Source organism: Elgaria multicarinata, chromosome 9, assembly GCF_023053635.1.
Source record: "Elgaria multicarinata webbii isolate HBS135686 ecotype San Diego chromosome 9, rElgMul1.1.pri, whole genome shotgun sequence".
In the NCBI taxonomy this organism is placed as follows: domain Eukaryota; kingdom Metazoa; phylum Chordata; class Lepidosauria; order Squamata; family Anguidae; genus Elgaria; species Elgaria multicarinata.
In genome coordinates this window covers 47,091,074-47,103,783 of record NC_086179.1, presented here as the reverse complement: position 1 = coordinate 47,103,783, position 12,710 = coordinate 47,091,074, and the positions used below count along the sequence as shown (strand labels likewise).

Genomic DNA, 12,710 nt, shown 5'->3' with positions numbered 1-12,710 from the left:
CGACCAAGCCACCCCCAAATAGTTGTGAATTATAATGGGGATAATATGTTGTTGGTGGGAAAATTATTTTCCCCCAAGACAGTGTGAGGATTGTGCTTAGGTTCAGAGCGAAAAGGAAAGTTTGGTGCTGTAGGCTGATGGATGACATCCTTGAAGATGATGATGATGCTAAAATAATAATAATAATAATAATAATAATAATAATAATAATAATAATAATAATAATAATGGTGCTTTGTTCCTATGAGCCCTGGCTCCACCATAGGACTCCTCTGTTCACCTGACTTTCAGGCCAGGAACAGCGCTTTGAGCCATCTGTTTGCATAGGGGTCTCACTGACATCAAAGCCAATGCCTAAAATCTATTTGCATATGCTGAAACTCGTGTTTTTGCACAGTAGAGCCTGGTGGCTCCAATGCCAGTGGGTGAATCTGCTCCGAGTTTCAGTCAGAACCAGTCAGAAGTCTAAAGGAGCTTTTGACGTCCGCCCCTCTTTTACCCAGGCTTTTCATCTTTTATTGCCTCACACCTAAGATAACAAGCCTAAGGAGTGGGACATCACTGCCAAGTCAGCTGTACACACTGACTTGGCAAACCTTCCACCCAATCACAAAGAATGCCAAATGTTCATCAATTGGGGAAGTGGGTGCTGGCTGTTAAATGCTAATGCATGCGGTAGCATAAGCGAAGATCAAGCTGGCACACAGATTTAACTCAATAACACAAAATAAATATTTATTATATACAAGGTGTTGTTCCAATGCTCTAGATGTAATTTACATGGATGAGTCAGGATGCAGCAGGTTTAAGAGCAAGGAAGGCGCATCGGTCCATGGGCTAGCCAGCGAATGGTGGCTTCCTGAACTCTCCCGGAAGTCCCTCTTCTTGTGTGACCTCTGGGAGAATCAGGGAAGCCACCAAGTGAGCGGCAGCTTCCTTGCCTCTCCTGGACATTGTGCAAGAAGGGAGACTTCCGGGAGCAATGTCAGGCTCAGCAAATGTGTGTCAGGCTTGCCCCACCACCCCGGGAAATCTCCTTTCCTGGAGATTTTCAAATAAATTGAAATTCCCCCCTGGAGCCACACACACACACACACACACACACACACACACACACACACACACAAAACCTGCAAAACTTGGAGATTTCAGGCTGCAAAACCTGGAGATTTCTGGGGGAAACCAGCGAGTTGGTCACCCTACAAAATCCACTGAGTTAGTATTTACATCACAATATAAAGCACATCAAAATACAGTGGACATGCCTCAAATACAATTTCCGTCATGCTCTACACTGCAGCATGTTGTTGCAGTCCCACTTCTAAAAATAATATAACCAAGCAGGAATCCTCATTTCGCAGAGCCACTTTATTTGGAAAAGTACATATAGCACAACTCTAATCACTGCCCATGTACATTTCTATGCAACTTGAATGTTCGTTAAGGTCTGAAGCAGAATTCTAAATAAAAAGAGCTGTTAGGTGAACTGTCAGTGATCATAAATATTTTAATTTAAACATCTCTCCTTAGTCTGGAGATATATAGTGATAGAGCTTAAGGAATTATTTTGTACATGTTACAATAGAATACAGACAGTAGGAAATGATGATTAGCAAACAGGCTTCAGCCTCTGCTTCCCCAAACACCAATTAAAGTTAATTACATGTACTTAATTACCATAAAAATTAACAGGACAAGTTAGTCATGACTAAGTTAAGTCCCATTGATTTCAGTTGAAACTTCAGCACGACTAGCTATACAGCACAAACATTTCTACTCAGGAGTAAATGGGGCTTCTTCCCAGGTAAATAGATATATGGTTGCAGTCTTAGCTGGACTGAGGTCTGTATCTCCACTACTTTTACGGAATGACTGCTGAAGAGCTTTGTCTTTTTTCTCTACTCCACAAAAGCAAATGGGTCAGGAAAAGCCTCGTGCACGCATTAACTTTTACAATCATTATTAAACCTCATTATTCAAAACAATTTGCTTGATCTAGCATTGGACTGGATATCATTTTAATAGGTCATTTTATTCACTTAGGTCTGTGACTCAAGGCCGCTTTGCACATTGGGAAGAGATAAAGCATGGATTGCTCATGCTCCATTCACTCACCCTCCCCTGTTTCCAAATCCATTGTGAAAGGGAGAATGCATCTCCCCACTTTGAATAAAACCTGACTGACAGACTTGACCTTGGGGGAGCTACGGGTGGCGACAGCTGACAGAAAGCTCTGGCGTGGGCTGGTCCATGAAGTCACGAAGAGTCGGAAGCGACTGAACGAATAAACAACAACAAGCAGGGGAATTGTTGCTAATTCCATGAAAAGTACAAAGCAGCCCTATGTGTTCTTGGATTACAAACAACCACTTCTGTGAAGTAGATGCAGGTTCCGTTCCTCCAACAAGCAGAAGATTCCCTTTTGTCTAGTTTTACACTCCTCCCACATAAACATACCGTGGATAAACTATCTAGTTGTAGTTTAGGCTGCATGTTTGCCTCATTGTAATGTGGCTGCTCCTTACTTCATAAGAAATGATCAAATACAAAATCATGAGAAAGGGAGGAATGAGAGATGTTAAATAAGAGATCTAACTCAACTATGGGGCCCAACCAATGGGAATATTGCAATGCATACCACATGGATGAGCATGGAATATGCTCAGTGGGAGATGTACTGGAGAAATCCCCAATGGCTTGCAAACTGCCTCATTGACAGTCTCCCTAAATTAAGAGAGCATTAATCCTAAAAACTACAGAGATGTAAAAGAGGTGAGGGCAGCTAAATCAGGCCTGTAGCATAGCTGAAATCCACTCAGTTTAATAAATCGATAAAGTTAATTCTTGAATTTAATTCCCGTTCATAACATAACGGTACTTAAGAAGCACTAGCTAACAATGTTAAATCTTGTACAATATTAAAGACTTGAAAACCATCTTTTTATATATTACATAAACTGTGGGGATACTTCAATCTAGCTAATGAGAGGCATTACTCTATTTGTATTTAACACTAGAGACTTGAGAATTATACCAGATATCGTACAAAATATAAAAAAGATATTCAGAAACATTAATAAATTATTACAAAGCTATAATAGCTGAACTGCTATTCATCTGTGTTTCCACTAGGAATTGATAGATTAGAGAGCTCAATAATATTCTCTTGAACATATAATTCAATATAATGTCAAATATTACAGCCACATTTTTTTTTAAAAAAAATGAGGCAGTCAACAGAGAAACCTGAATGCAAAATTTCTTCATAACATCCAGAATATAGTCTGCATAGTTCTGGAAAAGTTTTTCTTTGTTGTATCAAAACAATCTTTTCCAAGTCTTTTTCAAAAGAAGAGAGCCAGTTGACGTTTATGAAAGAAAGAAAAACACCAGCTCAGAATGTAAGGAAGACATTTTTAATGCACAAATAATGCTTCCATTTACCCTTTCTAATTGCCCTTTCAATGTTAAACAGTCTCTCCATGTGTGTCTCCCACATAGCCACAGGCAACATGGCAGCTTAGTGTTCCATAACACCTGGCTGACATACCGCTTAAGGTATGAGCCTGACAGGCCGAGTCTAAAATATAAGTTCAGGAGTTGACTGAACTTGTTCTTGCCTACCTATTACATATACACATAGATCCTTTATATTTACTACGTTTGTAAGATGTCTCATTTGTGGTAACAATGATATACCAAACAAAAGGTATCAAATTCTTTTCACTTCCATGACACTGTAAAAACAACTCTCTCTCTTTGGGTCATGCAGAGCCTAATTTTCTCTTTTGTTGTATGTCGAGGGGAGGGGGAATGCTGCTCTGCAAAATCAGCATCAGATTTAGACAGATGTAACCCCAATTTTCAGAAGAAAATAATTTGGCTAAAGTTCTGGCAAATGGCTCAGAAAGAACTGCTACTTTTCAGTTCTGTAGCAACTCTTGTAGTAACAAACTCCTAGATAAATATGGAGTCATTAACCCGCTCCAACTTCCCCTGCTAGCCTTAGCTCTGACACTTTATTGTGCACAAATGTCAGAGAAGTGCTGTCAAAGGCTATAATATGCGTAATAAGCTGGGAGATCGTTAGGACTGGGCCCATGAGGCCCAGGCTCTGAAAGTATTTCCCAGAGCCCTGAGTATCCATTGCTGCCAATGAATAAGTTGTTGTTTCTCAACTCAATTAACCTGCAGGGGGCAGTAGGGAAGGGAAGGGTTAACTGTCCTCTCCCCACATGCTGCAGCTCCCTCCCTCAAATCTCTCCCTGCATGGCAATTATGCTTAGAAAATAACCCTTTTCCATTGGTTTGGGATGATCTCAGGCAGGGTGCAAATTAGTTGAATAATTTAATTTGACTGGTTTGGATGAGAAATTAATTGGCTAGCTTTGCTTCCTCTGACATTAAAATAAATCATAGTAATTATTTATACATTTTGCTCATATATATATATATATATATATATTAAGATATGCAAAATTTATGCAAATTTGTGTCTTATGGGTCTGGTTCCTGAATCTTTTTAAGTGCCTAGAAACAACCCTGGTAAAAGGATATTCAGTCAGATCATTCAGATGATGCAGTGAACAGGGTCATGATCTCCAGAGCTATTAAATGCATTGCATTGGCAGTGGTTGGTATGTACAAATTGAAAAGCAATATTCCCAGGGGAAGTCCAGAGATACATGATTTGTAGGTTGATAACTTATTGAGCAATGGATTTAGATCTCAGCTCATGGTTCATTACCACCAGACCTTCTTAGTCTTTTCTTAATTAAATGCATTTGAAATGCTCTACAACATGACAATATGAACTGTGATTTGACTGAATAAGCAACATTATTTCAATCAGGAAATTTAATTCTACATGCCTCCCTCTGTAATAGCTGGGAATTAACTAGATTTCTGAATTGTGTGACAAAAGAATATTTATTTATTTATTTATTTATTTATTTATTAAATATACCCCCTCAAGGCAGTTTGGAAACTCTTTTCCCACAAGAACTTTACACAATAAAAAATACAATCTTATCTATATTATCCCATTGTCTTTCCAAGGCATGGATATTAAATAGTTCTCAGTAAAATAAGCAGCATTTTTTCAACTATGTGGACAACAGTAATGTGTCCCCTATTGCTGTTTCTGAGTCTTGACTGTGAGTAGAACTGATTCCAGTATCCGAGTCTGTATCATTTATGTCTAAATTAGTCACTTTGTGAAGAAGGTCTGTCCCGATGAAACTCTTGGTGGCAATTTCATTGTCCTTTGCTTGCTCCTCACTAGGTGGGTACCTGTATTCAGTTGCATCTTTTGCAGGCAAAGCATTAAGCTCTTCTGCAAGAAGTTCATACTCGTTTTCCTTCTTTTGAAGCATCAGGTCCCTATATTTTAGGTCCTGCTGGATGCAGTTCAGTTGCGAATGGATCCTTAAGGCATCTTTCATACTTTTTTCCAGCTCATCCTTGATACTTTCTACATCCGAATTTTCCATGCCAGCCTTAGATGCTTCCTCTGTCCATATGTCTCCATTTTTCTCAATCCCCTTAACCTCTTGTTCGATTTCGGCAGAGAGCTTTTCAATCAGCAACTTGTGGTGCTTCAGTCTTTCTTCCACTTGCAAAATCCCCTCAGTTTTACATGGGCTTTCCTGCACCTGCTGACAGCTGGGAGGCATTTCCATTGGTTGCTCCTCAGCACTAGTAGACGTAGCCATTAAGTAGGACTCCTGCACATAGTTTTCTCCATCACTTTCAAGACACTCGAGGAGAAATTGGGCTTCACACTGTTCAATTTCTAAATCTAGTTCCTTCATTCTGTTGATTTGTTGGTGAATGGTGTGATCCTGAGAAAGGATCAAGTGGATGAGTGTCTCTATATTGTCCCTCTCTTGCAGAACCCCTTCCTGTCTAAGTTTTGCCAGCTTCCGGAAAGTTTTCCTAACAATCCTCTTTTGCTTGTCCACTGGCAACATCTTCATGTAGTTTGCTGGGCTGAGGTCCCAGGGTTTTTCCAGATTTGGTACTACCTTAGCTTCAGCTGTCCTCCACAAAGGGAAGGGGATGAAGGCATCTGCTTTGACCAAGACAAAGTGCAAATTTGGCTGTTCCTCCCCCCACGCTTTCCAGAGTCTTAGCATCTTTGTGAGAGGTGGAAGCACCCGTTCAGAACCTCTCCATTTTTCTATAATGCAGTAATCTTTGGGCTGGCCAAAGAGAAACCTCTTTTCTGCAAAGGTGGCCTGGTGTTCTTCAAGCAGAGCTTCGATTACTTGCATGCAAGTTGTGTGCTTCGTCAGTCCACTAACAATTTTCTCTTCCTGGCAAACCCAGACTACAATTTCTCGGTCAGTGGAGCCCATCTCTTTCACTGGTGATCTGGAATTAAAGAAAGAAAATATTATATAGAGCAGTCGTATCTTTATGGCGTTGAATACAATATATATTTGATGCACTTAAACTGAAGATGGACTTGGGATTGTAAGACAGGGTGTTAATTCAAAATAGTTATGGCTGTAACAGACTCCATACCCATTAGCTTATTGTGTAATTAACTTTAAAGAAGTAACTCTAGATAGATGCAAGCCAGTCTCTTTGAAGCAGGCTGTAATAGCTTGCTGGACATCAATGAGAAACCACAAGAGGTGGCTGCAGTCTAATAATATCAAGCAGGAGAGGGCTGAGGGGGTGGAGGGAAGAGGACAACTACTCCAAGAGGAAATGAATTTCCCCTGCAATAAATGCCACAAGCATGCTCAGCCTTTCAACCCCATGCACACGTCCATTGGAGTAAGTTCTATGGAATGCAGTGGGACTTGCATCTGAGTAAAGATGCACAGGGTTGCCCTGTAAGTCTCATTTATTTTCAATGGAATGTAAGCAGACTAAACTTTCTTGAAACCACATCCATTGTGCAGAATTGTATTATGCAGTGCAGGCTGGTAGCTCCAATTCCGGTGGGGCTGTGAATCCATTCTGGGTTTTAGTCTGAACCTGCCAGAACTCTAAATACATTATTATTATTATTATTATTATTTATTCAAGGCTGAGGATAGGAACATGCACTTTGGATAGCTCTATTAGAGCTCTGGATGGCTCTGACTAAAACCCAGGGTGGATTCATAGCCCCACCAAAAATGGAGCCACCAGCTTAGGCTGGTACTACTTTAATGTAAGCTATTCTGGGTTCTTTGTTGAAGGGCAGACAAAAAAATGCTAATAAATAAATAATCTGTAGCTTTACAGAGAAGCTGCTGTCACAGTAGCTGGCCAGTTTCAACATAGGATTTGTGCATCACACTTCCTTTGTTTCCTGTTTCTTCACCTGCAGTGTCCCTGACCAGCACATATCTTATGTCTATGCGCATTCCCTCTTCTCAAGGGGATTTATTGAGAAATAATGTTACATCTGCACCTACATACGAACACCAGACATTTGCTGGTGTGTGCAAAGAATGTGGCAGGACAGAGATGGTAATTGGGATAGACCTAAAGTAAGGGTGGGCAATTTATGGCCCTCCAGATGTTTCTATCCTGTAACTTCCATCATCCCTCACAAGCTTAGCCAATGGTGAGGGATCATGGGAGTTCTGCCCCCCCCCCCAAATATTTGGGCCTAAAGTTGCCCACCTCTGACCTAAAGTGTGAAAATGGACTTTTGCAGATGCCACCAAAGTGAGACTAAAAACGAAAGGGCAAATCAGGAATAGCAATGAAATGTATTTGTTATTGCTGGTAATTTCAATTATTCCATTTTCGGCATTTCATGGGGGTGGAGGGGAAATGAAAATTCTGGTGAAAGAGGCTGGGGGACGTGAGAGTTTTGGAGAACTTTCTAGGGGAGGGATTAGGGTTTTCACATACCTTTTTAGGTGTAGGGGTCATTTTTTCTATTTCTCCCCTATTTTTTCTATTTTATTTTTTTTTAAAAAAAAAAATCGCTGGCACATGGAAGAGCCCAGGGTGCCTATTGGAGAAGGTGAGGTCACATGGTCTTCAATAGGTTCAGGAAGAACTGCTGGTTTCCTTCAAGTGCCAGGTTGTTGTTGTTGTTTTTTGTTTTTGTTTTTAACAAAATAAAATAAACAACACACTATACTTTTAAAAGGCATGTGGAAATACTGTCCCTGTCCCCAAGGAGAAAATTCTCCAAAATTCTCCCCCTCCCTGCGAAAGAAGTAGAAAAAAATGCCTGTTTTGCAGGGAGAGAAAAAGTTCCTGAAAATAGGGGGTGAAATTCAGCACAGCCCTGTTGGTTAGCAATGAGAATTGTTGTATTGCAAGCTCATGAAAGGGACATCACATGTGAATCACATCCCCTCTGGGGTCATTATGAACATCCATGGCTTATAGATCTCCTCCTCCTCCCCTGGATGTACACATCTAGATAGTAATTAAATCAGACGATGGGATCATGCAGTCTGCATGAGCTACTTGTGGTCTTTTCAGATACAAGTCATGCTGAGGCACACCCTTCCAGGCTTACTCAGCAATTGCTGAATTACATTTGCCAAAGATGCATCTGAGTTACACTGAGTTCCCAAAGCACATGTGTAAAGCATGAGTGAGAGGTGTCCATCCCTATCTCTATGGATATCTGATGAGATTGATATACTTTGGAACCCAGGTTGAGCTGCATCTCCCCAATGTATGTTCACTGGAATTTAAGGACATAGGCCTGCCCTTCACAATTATCATATTTGCTGGGGAAAATACTATTTTATAGAGCTGTGCACCAATGGCCTCCCAAAATTCTCCACCCAATTTGCAGGCAGATGTATAGGGGAAATGGGACAATTTTACCAAATCCAGGCCTGGGCTAGATGGACCCTTCTTATGTTCTTTTATTTGTTTTGCATCCTCCATAACACAGGTGAGAGAGGGCAGTGTTCCAGGGAAGAGGAGGAAATAGTGTTGTCCCCAAATTTGTCTTCCAATTTTACTGAAAACGTTCTTTCCCCATGAAAGAGGCTTCCATTTTTCTGCCTCATTCTCAGGCTGCTTTTTAATTTATATATTGAGTTGTTTATCATAGTATTTTTGAGCTCACCAATCATTATGAGGTGGCTGGGGTACTGTGTTTGCATTTTCCTTCTATTACACATATCTCAACCCCTCTGCAACCTCCCAAGCTGCCTGTGCTTTCTGATCTGAAAAAGCCCTATGGAAGGAATTACCTCATGTCTTCCTCTGGGCTTTAATTGAAGTGTGGGAAGCCAAGAAGGTTCCAGGCTGCTAGGGACGTGATGGTACAAGGAAAGACAGGACACTTACACAGACTCTTCAGCCACCTCATAAGTAAGGAACTTACAAGAACCCTGAGCCAAACCCATGAGAATTTCTCCAAAATCTCTTCTCCTTTGTATTTCTTTTTGAAAGCAATTTATTTTCTATCAAATACGACGAGGGTGATCAAAACATATGTGGAAGGAAGTTTTACCTATGGTAAATATGGTTGCTGTGTGGAGCTGCTCTTTCTTAAGTTCTAAGAGTAGTTCAAGAAAGCTGGAGACACCTTTTATATTTATATATCACTCCACCACAATCCTAAGAGTAAACTCATTCTCTGGGTGTGGATCCTTCTGTAGCCAAATAGCATTATCTGTACATAAGAGGGAGGTATCAGCAAGTTTGGAAGAACCCCAACATTTGCAGTACTAAAAAGAAACCTTTAAAATCCATAAGTAAATCCCAACACAGCCCAAATAAGACTGAGTAAAGAATGCTGGCTGTTGGAGGTGGTGTGTGTATGGTTTTTTTTCTGTGAAACCTAGAAAACCTTGGGCAGGGGTGGGAGGGAATGGAGTATCTGAAAGAGGGCATGGCTGGCTGGCACTCCATACTGCATCATTTTCGTGCAGGTCCTAAGAGTTAGTACATGAATCTCAATTGAAGTAACTGATAAGGGACCTCACAATTTGCAACCAAAGTGTGCACTAAAGGTTGTAAAAGCCGTGATGGAGAGATTAACTTCATCCCCCACCCCCACATCAGTGTTGCAAACAGCTGTGAGAATACAACACAAGTTACCTTGACACAGGTAGAAGTTTAAAAATTTAAAAGCCTACTGAAAATTAGGCTCCTTACAAACCAAAAAATGGAACCAAACATAATACAATATGCACTTGTAAGCCTTCACTTACCTGTGTAGCATATAGCTACAGATGTCATGGGCATAGTTTGTATTGCCCAGAGCTCCTTCACTGCCCATCCCATTCAATTTACTTGCCAATACTAAGATATTCGCCCAACCCCTGAAAGATGGGAGCAAGTCTGGCGTGGCTAGGCTGTACTGTGGCCCTGGTTCCTTTCTTGGGAGCCAGGCATTCCCAACCCTAACCTTAACCTGAGGTCTCACTGAGACATCACCCGCCCCCCAGCCACTCAAAGGCAGTAGGTTCCTGCCCCAGACCTCGGTAGATCCCTGCTGGACCAGACAGATTGAGAGGCCACCAGGACTTCAAAGTAGTCCTTAGGTGGGGGAATGTCTCAGTGGTACCTGAAGTTTAGCATTTAGCCTCAGTTTAGGGTTACAGTTTGGAATGCTTACTTCCAGAGCAGGAACTGGGGCCACGGTAGAGCCTAGCCAGGCCAGGCAGACTTAGGCCATAGCTAGACCTAAGGTTTATCCCTGGATCATCCAGGGGTCAAACCTGTTCATTTAGGTGACACACAGGGGATTCAGTGCTCAGGCAGGGGCGAACCCTGGATGATGCCAGGATAAAGCTTAGGTCTAGCTGTGGCCTTAGTGGGCCACCAGGACAGCTTGCCTACTGACTTGGAGTGGCTGTGAGGATGTCTCAGTGGCAAGTGAGGGATAGGGTTAGGCCTTTAGTTAGTGTTAGGGAGAACTGGTTTCACAGGTAGGAACTGGAGGCTCAGCAGAGCCTAATCGGGCCTGACTGACTGAGTAGGCTACCAGGACAGCTTGCCTACTGACTTTGAGTGGTTGGTGGGAAGCCTCGGTGGCATGTAAGGGTTAGGGTTCAACCTCAGGTTAGGGTTTGGGAGGCCCAGCTCCCTGGCAGGAACTGGGATCTCAGTAGAGTCTAGCCATACCAAGTTATATCCTTGAGGGACTGTGAGGGACCAGGTTGTTAAATTGTGTAATTATACAGTGCAAAGTACTTTATATTCTGCATCTTACATCTCTCTCTCTCTCTCTCTCTCTCTCTCTCTCTGGTTTAGTAGCAATAAATTGTTAACTAATGTGCAAAATATTTCATAGTTTGTATTTTATTCATTTTCACCACAACTTCTATTGATAAGTCAGTGGACCTCGTTTTGGTGATAAAAACCTAGTGATTTCCCAAGTGAATCAATAGCTGGGCAGGCATTTAAACTGAGATATATATCTAAATCCAGTACTTTTTCTAAAAGGCTGTTGCAGCTCTTCACTGTTTGGTGGGCTGAGAGAGTCACAAATCTGGGAGTTACAGTATGTACTGATATTTTAATACTATGACGCACAGTATGGCTAAATCTGTGATCCTTAGAAGCCTTATGTATTTGTCAATTGAACTAATCACCTGCCCCATTCAAGGAGGCTCAGGGTGGGTATTCTACTCCATCCCTGGCTGCCAAATCCTTTCTAGAAGCTTACACACTTTTTAGAAGATGTACAGGTTCAGACTTTGGTGAATCTCCAGGAAATGAGAAATCCAAATCTGAGAGGTACTCATCAAGAATGCTTTAGACTTTCTTTAAAACCTGATTCAGTGCATATTCTATGCACTTAAGAGATTGTCCCATGTGTTTGTTATGCAGGAAAAAGTTCCAATGAATAAATATGACATTCAAGCAGTGGCACCACTAGCCATGAACCACAGTCTGGGGAAACTGAAGCCCTGGAGCAGCCTGGAGGGCCCCTAAACACTGAGGAAGAGGCAGAGGCACTCTGGCAGTAGTGAACTGAGATGTGAAACTGAAATGCAGCAGTGGCAGTTGAGACTGCAGCTGCATGACATTTTGATTTAAAACCTCTCCAGCAGAACAAGAGTGGCAGGGAACTTGGCCAACTGGACTCCACCTTTGTGATCATGCAGCCAATGAGGGCACTACTGCAGCAGCAAGTGGGTGTGCACTAGAGCAGAGAGGGGGTGGGCCTCACAACCAAAAATATATCATCTGATTGGCTGAGCTTGCAACCACTCTCAGTCTGGGAGAAATGATTTAAATTAAAATATAATGTGGCAGCATCCTTAGAGTTGGCCGGCATAGGATTCTTCTTTCTAGTGCTCACCGACTGGGGGCGGGGGGGGGGGATCTACAGTACTGCTTTAAAGTGCTTTATAACAGTTTTGACAACTGTTGGGGCCCAGGACACACTGCATATACAGGTTTCAAAATGTTTTCAAAGTGCTTTAAAGCGCATTAAAAGGAATAGTGTAGATCCCCCCTGGCAGACAGTAGTCTTACATGGTTTTGCTGCCTGCAAGCTGGCTCGTTACTCAGGCGAGAGGAGCTGAACTGAGAAACACGTGCAGAGTAGAGCTGTCCCCTCAAGCAGAGCCACTCCCTAAAGTTAAAGAAAAGAAGAGAAGAAAAGAATAGAAAAGAGTGGGACAGTTGCAGCAGAGAAGGAGGGAAAAGTGGCCTATTGAAAGATAACAACAACAACAACAAAAATGGGGGCAGGCAATGCATTTGGAGGCCACCCAGAAGGCACTTCACCTGGGGCCTTCTTAAACCTGCCAGAGATTTTGTGCTCAAAT

General features: G+C 41.9%; 1 protein-coding gene across 1 annotated transcript in view; it reads right to left on the bottom strand.

Annotated features, from left to right (window-relative positions):
- Window positions 1–4,498: 4,498 nt before the first annotated feature.
- RASSF9 (Ras association domain family member 9) overlaps window positions 4,499–12,710 on the bottom strand; it is a 53,034-nt gene continuing 44,822 nt past the window's right edge. Inside the window, exon 2 of the mRNA XM_063134703.1 lies at window positions 4,499–6,375. Coding sequence (XP_062990773.1) covers window positions 5,106–6,375 — 1,270 coding nt within the window. The 3' untranslated portion in view covers window positions 4,499–5,105. The remainder of the gene's footprint in view (window positions 6,376–12,710) is intronic.